The 21,651-nt window shown below is 39.9% G+C and overlaps 1 protein-coding gene across 2 annotated transcripts in view; it reads right to left on the bottom strand.

Annotated features, from left to right (window-relative positions):
- LOC145483513 (dual E2 ubiquitin-conjugating enzyme/E3 ubiquitin-protein ligase BIRC6-like) overlaps positions 1-21,651 on the bottom strand; it is a 43,131-nt gene that overhangs the window by 16,329 nt on the left and 5,151 nt on the right. The window contains exons 4-25 of one of the 2 annotated variants that reach the window (XM_081462036.1): positions 20,626-20,879; positions 20,194-20,239; positions 19,212-19,294; positions 18,372-18,445; positions 17,156-17,205; positions 16,539-16,628; positions 15,993-16,275; positions 14,038-15,351; positions 13,423-13,636; positions 12,123-12,719; positions 11,425-11,544; positions 10,413-10,673; positions 9,154-9,577; positions 7,919-8,218; positions 7,322-7,579; positions 6,359-7,098; positions 5,972-6,189; positions 4,572-4,888; positions 3,814-4,017; positions 3,248-3,428; positions 1,743-2,742; positions 90-886 (exon numbers count right to left, since the gene is read on the bottom strand). In XM_081462036.1, the coding sequence (XP_081318162.1) occupies positions 90-886; positions 1,743-2,742; positions 3,248-3,428; positions 3,814-4,017; positions 4,572-4,888; positions 5,972-6,189; positions 6,359-7,098; positions 7,322-7,579; positions 7,919-8,218; positions 9,154-9,577; positions 10,413-10,673; positions 11,425-11,544; positions 12,123-12,719; positions 13,423-13,636; positions 14,038-15,351; positions 15,993-16,275; positions 16,539-16,628; positions 17,156-17,205; positions 18,372-18,445; positions 19,212-19,294; positions 20,194-20,239; positions 20,626-20,879 (7,825 nt within the window). The remainder of the gene's footprint in view (positions 1-89; positions 887-1,742; positions 2,743-3,247; positions 3,429-3,813; positions 4,018-4,571; positions 4,889-5,971; positions 6,190-6,358; positions 7,099-7,321; positions 7,580-7,918; positions 8,219-9,153; positions 9,578-10,412; positions 10,674-11,424; positions 11,545-12,122; positions 12,720-13,422; positions 13,637-14,037; positions 15,352-15,992; positions 16,276-16,538; positions 16,629-17,155; positions 17,206-18,371; positions 18,446-19,211; positions 19,295-20,193; positions 20,240-20,625; positions 20,880-21,651) is intronic. The other variant, XM_081462037.1, reaches the window with a different exon arrangement.

The following is a 21,651-nucleotide window of genomic DNA, read 5'->3' as shown; positions in this document are numbered from 1 at the left end:
AATACTTGCAGTGGGTGACAACGTTTTCACCACTCCATGTCCATAGTTTACAAACTCACTCAGGAATACATAATTTAAATAAAACTCACCCTTTTCGTAAAACTGAGTCACAGCTTGAGAGGAACCAAAAAGTTTGAACAAAAACCAAAGCAGAGCGTCTGATAGATGCCTAACAGATGTTGAAGATAACTCTACATCATCTATTGTGGATGTCTGGAGATATGCCAGGACTCCATCAACTAATACCTCAAGGTCAGCAACTTGGTTTTGAATAACACACAAAAGTTGCAAGACTCCATCTTCAACTGAAGTGGCCTTCCCAGAGATCTTCCCATCAGCTGACAATTTGTCCTGGGAAATGGAAGCTTCTGAGCCTAGCACTCCTTGTTTATCAGTAGAACATTGATTGAGGCATTCCAACAGACACAGGAGTAACTCTTTCTCAGTTACCAATTTATCAGTCAAAGTGACTGATGTTGAACTGCTGCTGCTACCATTGGTTGGCACACCTTGCAATTCAGTGGAATTCTGTCCTTGATTACTTTCAGCAATAACATCTACCACTGTTTGATTTCTGTTGTTGCCAAGAGGCTTCACTGGAGAGTTCTGTAATATCTGGATGATTAAACTAAGTAGCTGAAGAAGCCATGCACTATTATCCAGCTTGTCAGCACTCACTCCATTCGGAGCTGAGGCAAGGACATCAGTGGAAGGAAGAAGACTAATGCCCCTCTTGTGGGTGAGGTGATTCAAAGAAAGTTCTGCAGTAGCTTTTGCAAGTCGTATCACAACACTAGGCTCTACTTGATGCCATACAGCATTTGCGTTTCCTGCTAATAAGTCAATGACCGGTTCCATCTGCAGTACTGCCTGTCTGTTGGCGAGTCTGCAATGTATAGAAAGAAAACAGTTACGTAGCTTCTTCAGTGCAATTGCTCAGGTTAAAGTGGTCCTCAAAATGACTGCTGTTGGAAGCTGACATTTCAGTATTCAGAACAGAAGTCGTCTTTGGAGCCAAGTGATGTTCTTGACTCTGGAGCTGACTTCTGTTCAGCTTGTTAAAACATCAGTCACCAAAACTCTAATATGGATGATCAAAACAATTTCTTTCCCTAAGGAGGTAGACTATTCAGATTGCTATTTTAATCTGTTTTTCATGGAATGCTCTTGGAAGTTACTCTAGTATCTTGCCATCTTGCCATCGGAGTTTTATCCCAGCAACAATAAAAGTCCACGCAAACTGGATTGCCTAAATTGGGCAGAAGATTGGCTAAAAGGAATCCTACTGAATCTTAACACTCAATGGCAAGGGTAAGATCTGTCAATGAGCATAAGCTCTAGGAGTGAATGTAGAGCTTGGGACATGATAAAATTAAAAATAGCCAAGGTACTCTACGTTTTGCACGTTTCACTACGTAAAGTGTTCTATGTTTGAATCTTCAGGGCTTATACACCATTTGCAGACTCACAAACAGCTATGAAGCCAAAATAGAGAACATTACTCATTCATGTACTGTAGACATGAATATACATTTCTGAGCTCAGGTTTTGGCCTTGGTTGTCTTAGCGCACCACGATCCTCTCTACCACCAGGCTAGGGTTTGAACCTGGACCACTTGATCTGGAGTTCTGTAAGCTAACCATTTGACCACCACGCATTGCATTAACCTTACCCTTCATTTAAAGTATATGCATAAACATTAATTCAAAAGGCCAATATGACAAAAGCAAAAGAACAGTACCTTCCTGTACAAAGTTCAAGTATCGTCCGAAGCAACAGCTCTTGGAATACCTGGGAAAGTGTTGCATCATTGTGGCCCTGTACAGCAGACTGTAAAGAAGTCAGAAATGCTTTAACTGGTTTGGAATTGGGTGAGATAGGATGTGATCCAAATGATGGCATCTGCAATAGTAGCCTAACTAAAAATTTGAGAAGATTTTCATTACTAAGAAACGCCTGAAGTTCGGGGTTAGCACAGTTCATCAACTGCCCTTCACACAAAACTGTAAGGACTTGTATGCAATGTTGCTGGGTTTGTGGAGATGTTCCTGGCTGGTTCACTACGTGTGACATTAAATTTCTCAGTGATGCTGTATCAAGTTGCAAGCTGCTACAACATAGTCGAATCTTTAGCCACAACTGCAGAAGAGATGGGATATCTACATCTGGACTGTTGCAGTCTTTAAAGATCTCACTAAATGCTGCCTGCAGTGTCTCTTCTACTAAGGAGCCATTCATATTTCTAGGCAGAGTCCTTCTTGGCTGCTCAGTGGTCCCTTTCGAGGATGGCATCGTGGTACTCAATGCCTTTGCAATAGCATCCACTTGGAGAAGCTCTAACATTTTAAGATCTTGTTCTGCTTCCATCTCAACACCAAGTTCTAGCCGCATGTCAATGGCAGATGAAAGTTTTACTGGAGGTGGACCGATTTTTGCTTCCCATGAAGATGGCATTACTGGCTTCTCATGCACTGGTGTTGGCTGTGGCATCTCATTGCTATTACCAATGTCACCTAACTCTCCCATCCAACCTGGGGCCTGAAGTTCTCCCTCAGAAGGCAAGTCATAATCCGGATATAAATCATACGAACTAACATATTCCAAATCAGCTAGAAGAATACTCTTTTCCTTAGCTTCCATGATGCTTGTCACAGGTGGACTTTCTGTGCCATTTTTTGGAACTGCAGGAGTTTGTGCGGTTCCATTCTTTGGAGTATCACATGATTTGCTTCCTTGTCCACCTAGGTAGACATAACAACAGTTACTAATAATTATAATAACTATGAGCACACAAGAGCCAGACACTTTTTACAACACAAGTTTACTTTATGGGATGCACAATTCAGCAGTAAAATCTGCAATGGCTCAGTGTCACACAGACTACTGGGGCATATGCTGGTTTCCATTGTAGCAAGCAACTAACAAATCTACTCCCTCTGCATTATATAGCATTAAGACAGGGTCACCACTGAGCATTAAAATTGCCGAGATCCATTTATACACCCAGGTGGATGGAGGAAGCGCACTGCATGGCATGAACCTAGACCACTTGATTTAGAAAGGATGCACAATCAGGCCACCACATGTGCAACTATAGTTCAACACATAATGTGCTAATAATTTCAAATGATCCTTGCACTGTAGACATTGTCAGCGAAATACAATCACGCTTGAGGTTATTCCCTCATTTAGGAATTAGAATGAAAATCAGCATTACGAATCATCAGTCAATCCTGTTACCCATACCTTGAAGAAGATCCTGTAAAAGAGATGTCAGGGAATGAGAAGCCCAGGGCCCTCCCCAGTGGGCGGTGTGAGTTCCACTTGGCATTATACACATCCTCATAAGCTGTTCCAGCTGACTGTCTGTCACTACATCGGCAAGACAAATGGATGGTTCACTTACACACGACAGGTGAGCTACAACCTGGAAAAGCAAGTAAGAGAAGCAAAAACATGAAAATTATATGAGAGATCTTTTGATAATGATAAAACAAAACATCTTGATTGGCAAGACTTCAAATGTATGCTTTGGTTGAATGGCTAATTCTTTAGAAACCTAAAACAGTTATGACATAACATTACCTTTTTTTGGCCCTGGTTTCTCACAATGGAATAATGGCTATTTTACAGTATGTAATCTGATACAAACACTACTCCCTGTTACTTCTGAAAAGAAATGCCAGCCACCATAATTTGGCATCACTGCGTACACGTAATTTTGAAAAAAAAAATCCTTATTTCCCAATCCAAAGCAAAAATGGTTAAAACATACGCAGTGCACGCTGCCCAAAATGCAGTTTTTACCTCACCTTGCATGCAACCAAAAACAACTCAACACTGCAGGTGGAGTTCATGCTCAGAATAAAGCTGATCATTTTCTGCATGACAGGAACTGTGGTGTTTGCTGGAAGAGGAGTGCTTGTTGAAAACACTGTTGGCTGAGATGTTGTCCTTTCAGGTTGTGGTTTTCCTTCATCAACAAGACGACGCAGTTTGGGCAAGCCCTTCATGTGCTAATAAACAATTGCAATATATGAGTAAGGTCAAACTTATTCAAGGCACCAGCTATACCACACCCAGTCAAAAAGCCAGTTGTCTTCCCTACCCTTGACAAACAAAATACAGTATATTTAACTGAAGATCAGTGTGCCACTATACCAGTATAGTACAATGTAATACTACCGGAACATTTGGAGCACTACTTTTGAAATTCAGTAAATCTCTTCGTTGCCAAATGTTTGTGATAATCAAATGGGTTACCTCAATTTCTTTAGGCAACTGGTGATTTACAGCACTATGTTACAACAACAACAACAACAACAACAACAACAACAACAACAACAACAACAATAACAACACACACACATACCCCACATGTAATTCTGCACTGTGGTTGATAAGACTTAAGTTTGCCTCCTGAAATGTTTTCACACTAGTTATCTAAATCTCTCTGTTTATAAGCACACTCAAAAACCCAAATAAACAAACAAACAAACAAGCAGACAACCAGTTAAAAAAAACAAATGAATCAAAACATTACATTTCTTTCCAGAGACATCTTCAGTACCTTGTAGGGTTGCTTTCCATTTCCCTTCGTTAGGCTCTGCTGTGATGGAGAATAATCTGATTGTGGTTTCATTGCTGGTGGCTTTTTTGGAAATACACACTTGCTCATTTTCATGTGCTTCTGCCAACGAGAGAAACTGTTATCACTGCTTTGGCCAGCTGGCTGAGTTGCTGGCATTGGAAGCATGAAGTCCCATCTACTTCGTTTGCAGGATTTATTACTTTTTGCAGGCTTGGATGACCTGCTCTTACTTGAAGTAGGGGTGGATGTACCACCATTTTTGTCATTTGAACCTTTGGAATTGTCTCCATTTTCAGCTAAAAGAAACAGAAAAAAACCGGATTAGAATGGCCTCCTATGAAAGGCTTATGTGGCTTCACATCAAGAATGTGGTAATAATTACTCCTCAGAAAAGTTGAATATTGGACAATAGCCCTTTTTACGGTTAATTTTTGTTCATTCGCATTACAATGTAATCCAATGTGTATGCGAGGCAATTTCGGGTTAAAACTACAAAATAGCCCGAAATTGCCTCACATACACGCTAGATTTTATTGTCATGCAAACGAGCAAAGGTAACCATGAAAAGGGCTATTGCAACAAAAGCCTTTACTTAAGATATTAACTACTTGATATGTAGGTATGTAAATAAACTGCACAACCATTTGGCAGTAAATGGCACTAGGTTGCAGGGTGCACCCTGGCATAAAATAGGGTGGAAGCAACACACCCATTAACCCTGCAAAGCAAAGGTAAAGGGGTGGCAGCAACACACCCTGCAAGTAAGGGATGTTCTAACAAGTGCAGTGCATAGCACACCTGGTGAATAACGTGTAAAACTTAAGGGGATGTGAAGTCATAAGAGTGGCACATGTCACATCTAGTGACTAATGCTAAGGAGGGGTCAGGGTCCCACCCAGCCTGCTACGTGCAAGGCTAAGTAGCAGTGTGCACCCATACCTGTAGAACAGCTTTTTCCAATAAAGGAAGAGTGAGGTGGAAAAGGCAGAATACAGTGGGCTGGATTACTAATTGTCACGCACATGGCAATGCAAGGTGCTGTGCTCTTTCAGGCCAATGGAGACCAAAATCAGTTCAAAAAACTAGGAGTTGAAAAGAGCCTAGTTTGAGATAATCAGCAGTAAATAACTAGAAAAACAAGGGCAAATCCAAGTGAAATGACACTGAGTTAGCAATAGCAGGAAGTTATAACGGCAAAATCTTCCTCAAAAAATGCTGGTGGTAATCTGGCAATAAACTAGCCTTACATCAAAGAGAAATTACCAATACTCCTCTTCTTCCCTTCATGCTACCAAAACAGGAGGTGACTTCTGACCTAATGGGCCACTAGGCTCAAACACGGGCTTGACCTTTATAAGTAATCTAACATTGTAACTAACCTGTTCCAGATGAAGTAGGTTCACATTGAACTATGCATGTGTCAAGAACATGTTGCAAGAGGAGTAAAAGCCAGCCAACCAATGTCAAGTCCACTGACTCCAAATCTACTTTGAGGTTCTTTAGTAGCAGAAGTCCATCCAAGAGGCTCAGAAAACTTGCGAGCACTGATTCAAGAGAAGGAGATTGCTGGCTCAAACTCACAAGTACTGCGAACAACCTAAAAATGCAGAACATGGTCAACTCACACGCATTTCACATTGCATTTTGCTGTAAGAACACTCTTCTTACCAAAGGTGCATATGTAAGTAATTATCACAACAAACTTTTTGATAGTAAATATGTTTAGCTACTATGGATGTAAAGAAACACCAAGGAAAGTTCCATACCTTTCTTGTGGGAAGGTGCACTTCTGGTCAGAAGAAAAGAACTCTTTCAGGACACTGGACAAAAATTCACCCCACCAAGGCTTACTTCCACAGGCATTCAGGAGAAGAGCACCAACTCTCTCACGCTTCTGAGGGGAGCCACGTACACACAGATTTCGGAAAAGGTTTTCACACATTGCTGGGGTGACTTGACTTAGCCATGGTTGCCACTCGAGTGCTAGTTTAGGTTTTGCCAGATAACCATCTAAAGAAGGCCCAACACCCATCAGTGCCACCACAGTGTCAATTAAACAGTTGCAAATCACCTGTAGGTGATCATATTTAGCTTCGTCTAAGGAGAAAACTACACTGCTACTCTCTGCATTTGAAGTAAGTCTGTTAATGGATTGCTCTACAAGGTTAAGCTGACGCTGCAGGTTCATACATTGGTTGTAAGCTTTGTGGACCTTCTTTTCTTCCTCAGTAAGAGATGCACCTTTAACAGTGACGCCCATCCTGGGATTCTTTGGCTCAGATGATTGTAGCAGGATTCGAAGCTGGGTGCAAGCCAAATTGTAGTGACAATGGATGTCTTCCAGAAGATTTTGCAGTATAGGTAAACACTGTTGGTCATTACAGCCTGCATCTAGTAGCTGAGTTTCTCCATTTATTGAAGTCTGACCACACAATGGGTGACCATAGAATTCTCCAATCTTCACACGTGCCTTTGCATTTGTCTTGGGCCTTCCTACCACAGTCAACTATGTTTTAAGAAATTAGTGAAAGATGTTAATGAATAATTGGCAGACAAATGAAAATTGTGGATAGAAAACTACTCTGTTAGAATGTTATTCCTAGTGAAAAGAGATGTTCAACTGACTGTTTGATAATTTCCAACCATATCTTTGAAACAATGGAGAGTATCTTTGTAACTTTGTTTAGTCTGATCACAGTAATAAATACTAGTTGTTGAAGTTCACTTGCCTTGACATATCGGCACACAGGGGGAGGTAAAAGGTCCTTGAGGACACAGGCACAAAGGTTAATGTCTGACACCACCGCAACCCTCTGAACATCTGGATCATCCCACAGAGTCCAAACATCAACAGACAATGACATTATGTCGGAGCACTGAGGAATCAGCACATCTGTCAACTGGACAACACAGCCAAAGTCTAGAATGACATGATGACGAGCACCTGCATGAAGACGGTCAATCACCAGCATCTGAGGTTGAGGGGGCTATGATAAGAGAAACAGAATGAACCAATACAATAATTTTTTTATTCTTCGCTTCTATTAGTGACTTTTTTAAACTCATTTATAGCTACAATTGTAGGTCTCCCCTGTTATTAGAGTGTTTTCCCCTGGGTAAGCTTTTCAGATGCATTAGTAAGTTATCATAATTATAAAATATAACTTCAGCTTTGAAGAAGTTGAGGAGGGTCCAGCCTTGATTAACAAGACCTCAAATAGATCTAGACCGATGTTATGTACCCATTTCCTTGTATCACATTGACTATTATACATTAACAGTCAGCAAGTTTCTTTCATAGCAGTGTATTCTTGTTTATTACCAACCTGCATAAGGTGCTGCTGGATTGGCTGAGAAGCAGGAACACCAGCTGCCCTCTCCTGTTTTTTGGTGGATGATGTTTGTTTCTTATGCTGTGCCAGGTTAATTAAAGTGCTAGTAGAAGACATAGGTGTTCCAGCAGGTGCAGGGAATGTTTGAGTGGTTGGTGGAGGGTTCCAGACATCTCCAGCTTTGTACAGAAACTTAGGAAACAGGGACAACATGGACAGATCTTCTAGTTCCTTCTTGTGTTTTTCTAGTTGCTGCTTGTGATGCTGCAGGCTGACTAGCTGCTGTTTGTGCTGCTGCATCACAAGAAAAATGCATTACTCACAACAAATTGTAAGTAGTAATATTCATTTGCAACTAAGTACACTGACATTCCACAATAGAAAAAAAATCCTTGAAATCATGTTCTCAAACACATTAATAATTCATCACATTTAAACAACAGGAAATCATAGCCATGATGGTTTGGATATCTGAACTTAATTACTCTAGATTTTTACGGTATATCTTAGTTTCGATTGAGAAGATTATCAAGCACTTAAGACCCCGTTGACTACATTACTAAACACTTCAAAGTTCGTCAAAAATACACCGCTGTGCGCCATATTTTCAACTTTCCTCTCAAGGTTTGAAATGTGGCCAAACAAACAAACATTGATAGCTGTACTTACATATTCAGCTAAAAAGAATAATACAGTCTTGTAAAGTTCTTGTCATTTACTGGGATGACAAGAGGAAGACTCTTTTCAGGTGTGGCCAGAAAAATTAAAAATTTAAGTACCCAAGGTGTATTTTCAATGGATTTGAGTGTACATAACGATTAATTTAAGATTCCCAAAATTCCTGGGAAAGAACTCTCCAACAAGCAAGGTAATATTAGGATGAAGGAAGAAAATTGATTTTCCCTAACCTCTAAAACAGCATTTTTGCACTACTCAGGGATTATGGAATTCCAAAAGATTTTTTAGTGCACATGTTTAAAAAAATCTTCTTTAGGCAGCTGATATACCCAGTGTTAGTGGAAAAGGTTATGAGAGCATTTTCCTTTACTTTTTGTTAATATTGCTATTGCTAAGATTCCAGGAGTTTCTCAGAAGAGCATAGAGCAGAGAGAACTCTCAAAAAGCCCCCGAAATCTCTAGAAGAAAATCTCAAAATTCTAGTGGTTTTCCAGGCATTTTAGCAATGATCAGTGCAATTACTGCATTATCAGGGCAACTCCCGTTATTACCTTTAACATCTGAAGTTCAACTTCCAGAGCAACCAGAGAATCAGTGACATTTGGCAGTGTTGGAGCCAATGTTGATGAAGAAGGCATTCCACCAGACATCATTGGAACAGCCACGGATGGCCCAGGAGGCCCCAAACTACCACCAGGTATTTGTTGGGTGTCACCTCTCTCCACTCGAGCACCATCACTAGTTGAACAGCACACAAAATGAAGGGGCTGAACTTCTAAGAGCCCTTGACAAGCCAGTGGGGAATTCACACCACTCCAAGACTCATGGTCAGAATTTCCTGAAGCAAGTGCTCCCTTAACAGCCAAAGATAGTCCACTTAGACCATTGACAACTGGTGGGCTCTGTGGGTTGGTGGGGGGTTGAGGTACAGCATCAAAGAGAACAGGATCTAAAGGGCATCCATACAGACCATATCTAAAGAAATAGCAAACATGGTATTAAAATGAGACAGGAATGCACTACTGCTACTCAGGTTTAGCAGTTTTCAATTGCGTTTTGAAAGAAAGTAATATAGAATTGCTTTGGCTTTACTTTGCTATGCTCTGGGCTGGTTCAAAAACCCACACTACAAATGTAGTTAACCAATCACATGCAAAACAAAACCAACCACTATAACTCAGCATTTGATATCAAAGCACCGAACAAGGTTATGTGAGAGAACTAGTTTGTATATTTGAATGATATGAGCAGTGCATGCAAAAAAGTTGTATGCAAAAGATATTGTACCCTCTAAGTTGGCCTTAACATACACCAGTCAGTCAAAGTAGTCTTGTAGTTTGTTTGGTTCTTACTTGTGATCAACCAGAGCAACAGATGTATAGATGATGTCAATACCATTCTTATTTGTTCCTTTGTTATATAAAACAAGTGGATTCCGTGCTGCCATGTGACTGTTCAGTAGCAGATCACAGAAGATGTCAAAATGTGGTAAGAACATCAGTGATACACTTGACTATCGCTTGCGTGACATGTTTTTGTTCTTCCCACACTTTGATGTCATCTGTTATCTATTACTGAGCAGGTGCACGCCAACATGGGATCTATTTGTTAACTAGACAACAGAATCAGAAATTTGCCAGATGCTGCAATGGCATTTCCCAAAAGCAACACTTTATCCCTCAACTTGTCCTTTCAAAAGAGTGCCCTGTGAAAGCACAAAGATCAGAAGAGTTGACAGCATCGTAGATAAACACAATCTCAGACCTTCAACTCGTGTTTATTTAGCAATAATAGCAATAACCTTTCTAACCTTGCTCTTAAAAACAGATGCTCTCGAAGTCTTACAGTGGCAAGCCTTGATGATAAAAGTTCCAGCAATTCTAGGCACACAAAGCTGGTGAGAGTGGAATCTGCCTGAGCTGCAAATCCAGTTAGTAATTTAAACAGCCACTGAACTGCTCCAGAAGATACAGCACATGGTGTTGCTTGCAGGACATCCAGGATCGCATCTAGAAGAGATCTTCTAAATGATGATGTTGAGTCAGAGGAGGTCCTCTGGCCAGCAGCTTTCCTAGAAGACAAAGGATGATATAAATTCCACAATTTCTAACCACAAATAGGTTAAGCCAGCTTCAGGACAAATCATGCCATCTTACATGTACTTTTATTTCTGTACCACTAAGTGACTACAAGTATGTTTTCTACTCCTGTATGGAATTCTACAATGTACCAGTAGTCCATTTAGAGGATTTCTACTGGTACTCATTTATGCACCTGGGTGGTGAAAGACACTGTGAGTGTAAAGTGTCTTGCACCCAGAACATGATACAACGACCCATGCCAAAGCTTGCAGCCTGATGCTCAATGCAGTGAATTGCTAATATTAGTGAAATTTCACAGAGATCACACTTCAGAACCTTGTGCATTGAGTTTAGAATGGACCATTACAGTTGCACTGGGAAGGAAGGGAGAGATTTAAGAAGGTTATCAGCTGTTATGTTAACCTTGCAAGCCTGAAGTGATACTATGATGTACTAACCTGAAGTTTCTTCTCACTACCCCCAATTATTGCCTACTAACATGACTGAATAATTCACAATTAAATACAAATTAATACAATATTTTTTGCACATCTCTTACAGTACTTCTGCAATATGGAAATCCCCCCAAAATCCCCCCAAAAATGTCACTTGCCCATCGGGCAAGCAAAGGACAGAATCTATTAGCCCAGCTGCAAAATCCAGTAGCCTGGCTCCTGGACACAACTATCTTTGTAAAGTGAACTCAGCTACAGTAATCGCATTGTAAAACATGGACTATACCTGCCACACATCATCAAAAGTCTGCTACACTTGTGAGCAATGCTTCGTCCACAAGACAGAAAACATATCTGAATCAACTTGGGTAAATGGGTCTCCACCTCCTGTACCAAGCTGTTGTTCCTGTTAAGATGTCAGAATAAACTGTCAACATTCACTTTATCCTGCCCCTCAGAAAGTCATTGGGGACATTAACAAATAGAATCACAAAAGTGATGCAGAGGACATTGTTAAATATATGACTCATGTTGCACTAAAGAACTTTGCAATTTTATGAAGATATTTTCAGTTTATCTACCAGTTTTACGACTACAACCTTGGTTGCAAGTGTTGAAAGGCTTCTTCCTTCTCACCAGTGTCCAATGTTGACACATATTCTGAAGTTATTATAGTGTAATGATTTTATGTTTTTGCACATATTCCTATGCAGTTTATCCACAGTTGTGGCTCCAACTTAATACCGTATAGCCAATGCACAATTCTAACTAGAAACACCAAACCTTAGCTCTCATGACCTGCGTGTGCTTGTGTGTTTTAAGTGGAATCTTTCATAAAGATTGTTGTTGTCAAGTCTTTTAACAGAACTCTGAATGTCTGATCTGACTGTAGTTCATATATGACTGACTTATTTGCATGATTATCAAAAAAAAAAAAAGATTATCAACTTAGCAAGTACAGGTGTACCATTAAAATAAAATTACCCAGTATTGCAGTTGACACAAATGCCGGCAATCCAGCAGAGAAGTTCTAGTGCCAGTTTTCTTCCATCATTAACTTTCGTGGCCCCAAGCACCGGCTCAGATCCCACAACAATGTCAAGAAGTTGTTTGCTGCTGTCCTCCAGCAAGCTGCTCCTCAATTTGTGGCAGTCAGCTGGGAAGTTGTTTTTAAACCTTGTCACCGTTATTGACACCTCTGTCAAATCCTCATTGGGACCACAGCTGTCCAAAACAATCAGCAAAATTCTACTGCTGGACTTGATCAGTTCAGGGCTTGTCAATGTCACACGGCCATGTCGTCCAGTGCTATCAAGCCCCAGTTTCAAATTCACAGGGCCACACACAACAGTGTTTTGCTCTCGAGCCGAGGTCAGAATACCTTTCTTGAGATGTTCAGCTACAAGAGGTGTGAAGGCCTTGTGATTTGGTTTAAAGGAACCAGGATAAGGTGGCTTCACAAGGTACACATTTGTTGTTGGCTGAGTAGTCATAGGGCTCAGTGAGAATCTGATGTCTACATGGCCCACATGGCAGTAACGTGGAAGCACAAGCTCAACAACTTGTTCCTTGGTCAAAAAGCTGCAACATTTGTAAAAGAATGAGTAAGAACAAAATGTGACACATTGAATCTGATGGACAACCTGGAGAGTGAGATGATAGATCAGGGCATTATTTTTGTGCATCAAAATTTCTTTTAGCATGAAAAGTGAAGTGACTACTTTCCATTCATAAAATGTGTTGTTCTAGAAAATATTAAATAAATACTATGCATGCCCCTTCAATGGAAGGTTTTGGGTGTGAGCTTCTCCCTCCACTCAGTTTAGTGTCATGCTTCCTTTTTTTAAAGGAGGGTCAGTGGTCTGATGGTTGGTGTGTTTGTTTGAACCCTGATCAGGGTCATTGTTTTGAATTATTGGGCAAGAAAACACTTAACTCCCACAGCACCTCTCTCCACAAGTCAGATGTATAAATACATGTAGGTACTAGCAAATTGAATTTGGTGGTGGGGGGGGGGGGGGGGGAGGAGGAGGGGAGATTTAGTCCTGCAATGAACTAGCACCCCATCCAGGGAGGAGTAAAAATATTTCTAGTTGCTTCATGCTAGCATAATTGTATTAGCAACATAAAACTGCCTTAAATGCTCACAAATCATGATTGGTTCCTTTCTAGGTGAGATTTCATCAGTAACTATGCAGTTTAAATTATATTGCAGTTCAAAATCATGAAAATACCATGACCATAATCTTATGCTAAATCATTTCATGGCAGGTTCATACAGTACCTGCTACTGTCTGATCGCAGTTTCCATGTCCTGGTATGCAACACAGGGTCTAGCAGGCTGTGTTGGTGAAGACGCTGTTGATCCTGCTGAACCTCCACCCAAGATGACGGCACTGAAGCAGTGAACCTTGGCATCAATGTAACAAACTCTGTGAGCTGAACCAAAGACAGCAGGCCTGCCATAGTGACTGGTTCATCAGGGTCAAGAGCAACAGCTGCAAACGTAATGCAATGATCAACATGCTACTGCATGCCAGAAATTCCTATTTTAATTTATACAAACTTATGGTAATGTTTTATAAGGAAGTGTAAACATTGCATGAGATGCTGCAAATTTCTTTCTCACTGTTAACTGCTTACAGCTCATGGTTATGTGATACTTGAAGTAACTTTCCCACTGCATTGCACAGAGTGGACATACCAGGATGTGTGCTTGTATATACAAACTATGCATGGAAGATTACTCCAAATACTACAAAATTATAGCTCAAATTTAAGGAACAAAAAAGAAGTACAAGGGGAGGAAAGTGTAAAACGACTGCATTCACAAAATAGTGCGGATAAATAACGACAAAATATTAACCTTTTTAAAATAGTCTTTTCTGTTGCTTATTACCTGATTGTGACCAAGAACCTGCTGAGGTTGCCTGAGGAGTGCCATCTGTACTCTCTTCTCCCATGGTACCTAAACTTGCTTCACCAGCCTGCTGGTGCCGCAATCCAAGAAAGTGCATCATTCCATCCTCTGTGCATGCACAAAAGCAGTCCATCCCTGGACAGTTCAGAACATGTGTAATCCTTGAGGCTCCATTTGTGAACTTGGTGAGAATATTCAGAGAGCTTGCATCCATAAGGACGACACTCTCCCTGACAGCTGCCACCAACAGCTGACTTGGCGAAGAATGCTCTGCTTCGGCCTCTTGAAAGCAGAGGTCACCTAAGTGATCATGGCTTTCAAGGGGCAGGGGAACTATGCTACTGAATAGACCATCAGTAATGGCAAAGGGTTTTGTTCTTGTAGGCTGTTGGGACAACATTCTCTCGCCATCATTGATAACTATTCTGTACACTGCAAGAGTAGTTTGATTAAAATTATGTTCACAATTATGATTGTTTGGATTAATTTCTTGCCTAGAATTATTTGCTGCTTCTGCTGAAGAATCATCACTTGATTGAACTATTGTTTCAGTTTTTCTACTTGAGCCATTGGGAGCCGACTTCACTTTATCACTGCAGGAACTACATACATCAAAACTGATCAACAAATATTGACCATCCCCAAATGGGACTACGTTGGACACCTTACAGCACTGTCCTTTGCAGACTACTGACAACCCAATACACTGAAGTTCCCTATATCTATTTGGTTCCTCTTTAGATTTGTTAGTCTTTCCTTTGTCTTCATTCTCACCAGCGATAGCCTCGGCAAATTTTTGCAACACAGATGAATGAAGTGTGTCAGGAGGAAGGACCGGAGGAGGGGGAGGGGCATAAACAGGAAGCTGATCATACATCCAGTCATCATCACTCCCAGATGGGGTCAGCATCAACATTTCCTTTTCAAGTTCAGTACTGCTGTCAACGTTGAAATGCTGTTTTGAAGTAGTTTCTCCTAGCTTGTTTCCTGAGTCTGTCAAGATGTCATACACTAAAATGTAGGGGTGAAGTTGAGTTCCCGCTGTGGCATTTGAATCATGTTTGTCCTCTGCTTTTACTGCATCACTTGTCAGGTAGTTCTTTCCCACAAATGTTGCTAGCATTAAAGTTGCAGTGTGTCCAAATGATTGACATTTCTGGCCGGCATTGTTTGTTGGATCTTTTCCACAAGAACACACAATAGACACCGAACAGACAGTTAACTTGTGTTTGCCATTTTGTTGATCTGAAACAGTATTTTCAGATGGACTGTCAGCAGCACTCTTCTCCTCATCTGTAAATAATGCAACCAACATGGATTATATTACATAAATTAGGATGGAAATTGTGTGGGAGTTTATTATTAAAAAAAAACCTGGAAAAACACTTCTAACACTCATTTCCAGCTTCCTCTTTTCTCTGTTTGAAAACAAGGCTTGGGGCACAGCATTTCATATTGAAATGAGGTTTTTTCTTGCATGTTTATTGTCTTGCAACTCAAACTTATTTCCATATGAACGGTTCTGTAACGGGACTTGTTTTGAAACAGAGGTAAAAAGCAACTTGTAAATGGCTTATTGCATAACAAACTGTTCTCTCTTGTTTGAGACTCGTATTTAGAGTTGAGCCCACAACTGATTTTAGTCAAACTTTACCCTCCTCTTTTTACGCAACTAAAAAAAAAGACAGGTAGAATACCACACCATACATCTGTTACAGCATATACCTATGTCCTTTGATTGATCATGACTAAGAACGAATCAAAGTGCCAGAATAATGTTGGTGACTTATCATATAGAAGACAACTAAACATATGCACAAAGGTTAACTATCAATGAAAAGTAGACTACATCAAAGCTACTTTGTAATCAGAACATTATTATTCACAGCTTTGAAAACAGACCACAGCAAAGTTGTACTATTTAAGATTTGCACCTTGTCTGTTCTCGCATTCTTCACTGGTGTTCTGGTGTAGTGTGGGCGAGGGTGTAGACGCCTCCTCTTTACAGCTTTCTTCACCATTGCTAACTGGAGTAAGTGCTTCACTCACACTTTCTGAGTCATTGTCTTGTTCAGTAGATGTGCCTTCCATATCTTCTTCATTCTCGGGCTCAGCCCAAGCAATAAAGCTTGTTGGAGGGCCAGTTCTTGCGGACAAATCACCAACCTGTACATCTGTAACCTCATCAGGGAGATCAACTTGAAACTCAGTGTGGATCTGCAATTAAAAATAGATTTTTTCCATGTAATGTAAAGAAGCCTATGCATAAGAAATTGGAGGGCCATATTTAAAACTTACAAAGGATTTAAGACTGTCTTAAGTTAGTAATAAGTTAAGCGCAAGGTTAAAGCCCCCCAAAATTGTCAAAATTCATACAGGAAATAGTTTAAATCACGTGTTAGTTATGCAATACTTCACAATACAGTTATGAGGTTTATACAATGAAGGTTTATTCAGGATGCAAATAAATGGTTGCCAACCTTAAGCTCATCTTGGATGTTCCAGATGATGACATGTCCATCTTCACTACACGTTGCAATATAGTGGGAACAAGAGCTCTCGCTGATGACCTGCACCAACGAAAAGCAAGGTATTTGTGCAATCCAATATTCTAAGCTCAAGTACTTCCTTGTCCCTTGAAAAGAACTCATTGCATATGCATGTACAGGTATTGAACGCAACCTTACCAGTAATCTTCATGGAGTGAGAGTGACAACTAAAGTTTGTACAGACACGGTAGCAAGACACCAGAGTCTCACAGGTATTGAACATGCAAGAAATTCCCAGTCTTGGGGTGGGATAGGATTGGATACCAGTTGCTCAAAATGAGATGGAGCTATTCCAGGACAGTATGAATTTTAAAAGGGACACTGTCATAGCTGATCATTGAATTTTTCCTCCATTTTCGTAATATACCACCAAACGCCACCAAATATGAAAGCAAATAATTTGGTAAAAATATCAGAGCAATTACAATGAGTGTATAATTTGTGGAGGGATGCACAGCATAACAAGACAAAATACATGATTCCAAGAATATAGTTAGAGTGAAAGCCCAACACAGTGTACCATTACTAACATGGCTTGACCAACTTACTTTAACATGAGTTGATTCATGAGCACAAGCTGGAGCAGTAGCTAGTGACACTAAAAAAACAATGGCAGGAGACAGAATCAGAAATTGCTGCATGGCATACATGTACATCTTCAACCAGGCCACATGGAAGAAAGAAAATTGATTTTTGAAAGCCTTAACTGTGAGTTAAGGATTGTGACCTTTTATGTAAAAAGACCAACACTATTCAAGAATCTAGTATAGAATAAATCTTACATAAAAAAAAAATTAAAGCCAAATAGATTTGTGCATATACTGCCAGAGACAAACCAACTTCAGTGCCAGCAAGCCGGGCCAAACTCCTTGATTTCTCAGTTGCCCAGAACCATATAAAGTGGCCCTGGATTTTCTGCAGCTGTAGTTACATGAAACACCAGCCACAGCCTCTCTTTTGTCCAACTATTTTGACACATTCAGGAGTTTTTGTCAATGCTGTACAGCTTTTGTTAGCGTCCTGAGCATCTTTCTTATTCCTCAGTTTTTTGGTCGACAACTGCTCAACCAGTGAGGGATTCAACATTGTGTCAACCATTGTTGTGTATTAAGCACAAGCATGTGTGATGACACAGAACAGACAGCAAATTACTTTGGGTGAGTCTGGAGTCACATGGCGACAGAGATATCAAAATAACATCTCATTATGGATTCAGTTCCCGTGGAATTTTGCAGTTAAAGAACCACACATTTACTGATGTTGGTGAAATTAGAGTTAAGGGGAAGAAAAAAGACAAAGTCCGATTAAATTACTGGTTATTTTATTTTTTAATTATTTTAATTTTGTATTTTCTAATAAATCGCACTGAAACATTTCGTATTGTAGTTGCGTATTGGGCAATTAAACCTAAATTTTTAGTCGTCCAAGTTTTAGCCCTGCCCCCAAGTTTCTAGTGAGTGAATGGCCAATGACAGAACTGAGTTGACAATCACTCAAAGGAGACAAGGGTGAGTAGCCTATTTCTTTTTGCTTTGTAATGAAACTCATTAGATTCCAGTTCAAAGGCCACAATTTTATCTATTATTAAGCCAAAACTAGAGAATAATCTGTCCTTTCAAGAGTAGCCAGGTTGCAATCATGTTCAGTCAGTGAATATAAAATTTTGGGAGAATCGATCAGATTTGTGGGTTTCCAATAGCACTCGCTGAGTCCCTTACATACACTTATGATTGTTCCCAGAGAGCTATGATGGACTTCACCCACCTGACATAGGAACATTTTTAGTGTGGTCTCCTCTCACAAATGAACAGTCTGGACAATGGCGCTCATGCTCTGACCTGACAGACAGAATGACAAGTCTGTTACAACTGCCAAACTTAAAAAATAATGTGGTTGTTTCTATCAGCCAGGAGCTTCATTATATTTTGTTAATAACACATAATGTATATGCTTGAATTAGCGCCCCCCCTTGCATAAGTGCTCCCTTTGAATAAACGCTCCTCTGATCAGCCAAAATTTAAAATAAGCGCCTCCCTCGAATAAGCACTCCCTCCCCTCCCCCCATTTGACAAGTAATGAGACAACAGAGGATGTATAGTTTTCATTGTGTAGTATTAGATTTGTGCATTGTTTCAGTTTGTGAACATGTTAAGTTTGGAAAAAAATTACAAATGCTAACGGTGCTGCGATTTAAACTTTAGGATCAGGTTTTTATGTCAATAAACATCTTATGCTGTTGTTTACACGCAGATGATGCATTAAAAAAATGATCATGTCAGGCTACGATTTGGGAAAAATCAAATAAGCACCCCCCCTCAATTAAGTGTGCCCCTTGAATAAGCATCCCAGTCTTCTCCTAAATATGAAATAAGCGCCCGAGTGCTAATTGGAGGATTTATAGTACATGTATATTGTACAATTATTGACAAACTTATTGAATGAGGAGGTGACCTACTAACCAAAACCTGCTTTTTTCTGGATAGAATGTTGTTATTTCCACCTAGCAATGTCTGACATTTTGTATTGTAACACAATCAATCATTACAGCAAATGCAATAGCTGAGCGTGATAAATGCCCAACCTGAATCTGCTGTCTTTACTCACCAGGGTTCATCAGTTGGTTCCCAACACACTAGACACACATTGCAAGTAAAACAGAGAGCTCGGTCATCTCCACGATTACTAGGCTGAAAGAGAAAAAGACCCAAAATAGTAACATAATAGGGCAGAGAAGCAACTAAGAGTACATGTAACTAAATAAATCCAAATCTATTGCTAGAAATTGTACGATCTACAGTAGAAAATTTTTGATTTCAGCTATATGTGGTTCATTTTTTTGGAGTTAGTTTTAAGAACAGTTAACTAACTCAAGAAAAAGGAACAACTGACAGTTGGACCCTGCTAATTTGTACTTGGTTATTTCAAATTCCAAAACCATCTCAAAACTATTTCCCATGGATCTGACTTTCAGTCATTTATTGTCAGCTATTTTTCAAACTCCCGCTATTTCGAACTATTTTTTGTTCCCCAGAGGGTTCAAAATAGTGAGTTGACTGTATAGTTGATATCAAAAATTAACTGAAATCAATAATTAACTACAACATATATTCAGTTCACCCTTTTAAAAGAGTTAGCCTAGGCAAACGAAACGTCTCTCTAAAATAACACAAAGTTAGGAAATTATTCTTTGGACAAATCAGAAAAGCAAAAGGGCAGTAGAAAGCTTTCATTTTCGTAAAAGATACAATTGGCACATAATTGTGCAAAATCAAAATTTACAGTGGTTAGATAATCAGATCCAATAAGCAAGGTTGACCTTGTAAGGATCATGTCACTTAGGCCAGAGTAAAGCATCCTTTATCCATATTTCAGTGTCTGTATTAAACAGGCTAATGTAAGACAAAATATTGAGCTTTTTGTTGAGGAAATGAAAATGTTTATATCAAGTGTCCATACTACCAGTGTCTGTATTAGGTGGGTTAATGTAAGACAAAATATATGAGCTTTTTTTTTTCAGAGGAAAACAAAACTGTTTATATCAAGTGGGTGTCCATATAGTGGGTGTCCAGTGACATCTCAAACTCACTTGGTGATAAAAGCCAGCTTTGGCCATAGCTTCTGGATATGCCCACCTTAAACAAAACATAACTTCCATTAAATATGGTTCACAGGGCAAACTGATTATGAATTAATGTTTTTTCTTGGACTTCAGGCGGGTCAAAGTAATACTCATTTTTACTGAACAATAATTCAAATTTTATAAATATTGTTATCAATATTTAAATTGTGACTCAAAATCAATTTTATGACCCATCCATGGCATAATATACAGTACCTTGGGGGTGTAACTAAGGGCCACAAACCATAACACCTGTACCGCCTGAGTATACTTGATGACACTTGATGTTATGAGTGAACTTGTCTTTTGATGATACCATTCGCCCACAAAGTGATAAGTTTGTTATGGGTGTGAAGATCACAGCAACATATGACTTAAAACTTAATGACAGCCCTATACCTGTATTCTTTGTGCGGCCACGACGAAAATGTCTTTCTTCTGACTGCTTCCATAAACATTGGAGATTTATTTCCAGGTAAACTAGGTTTATTGTCAGTTGTGACTACTTCAAGCAGGTACATTGTCCTGGACTGCACGGCTGAAACCACCGGGAGGGCTGCATGATTCTTACAACTTCTCTGAAGGTAAGTAATCAGATCGGCAAAGGCTGCATCCAGTGCACTGCAAGCATACTTTAACTGGCAGGTACACCACTTTGAAGGAAAACATGTAAAAATTAGTACGTAAGGGTAAAGTCTGCATACGAGCCACATGGCCCATCAGGCCGGAGCCTATCCCGGTTTCTGTAGCATGAAGCGACTACAGGTGTAGGGTTATTTCTACTCCCCTCCTGGATAGACTGTTAGTCCATCGCAGGGTTACAACCTCAGCACTAGATTCACCGGTGCCCATTTATACACCTGGGTGGAGAGAGGCACTAAGGGACTAAAGCAGGACTCGAGATTAACTTTTTTGTTCGGGAGCCAGCTGGCGAGTAACAGAAAAATTCTGGTTGCCAGATCGTAAAGTTTGGTCGCCAACTTATTTTATATACAACTCACACAAGAACATGATTTTATACGTTACTTAGCATGCAAGAAAAGTCACAATTGAAGAGCAAAAACAATTAGAAACAACACGAGTAACACTTAGTTATAAAGCTACTGTTGTTCTCAGGTGATGTGTCTCTGGTGCGAAGATGATGGTTGTCTCCATAGTCATTTTCAATGAAGGGAAGCATAAAACGTTTTAAGTCTGTGGTTTTCATTGTGAGACAACCTTGGGTCCTTGCGCATTTGTGTATTTTATTCAACAACTGATGAAGGATTCAAAGTTTGGATTAACCTTTTGGCTGAATCTTCATTCCCCACACGTAAAAACTCACATAATTCCTTCAACTGATTGGTATCTGCCACCATTTTCGTGGCAAATGAAAAGCACATGGTTTTGAAGTGTGCCTGCGATCCCAGTTTTGGAAGAAGCCGC

This window comes from Orbicella franksi, chromosome 4 (assembly GCF_964199315.1).
Source record: "Orbicella franksi chromosome 4, jaOrbFran1.1, whole genome shotgun sequence".
NCBI classification, from domain to species: domain Eukaryota; kingdom Metazoa; phylum Cnidaria; class Anthozoa; order Scleractinia; family Merulinidae; genus Orbicella; species Orbicella franksi.
This window is presented reverse-complemented; position numbering and strand designations above follow the sequence as displayed.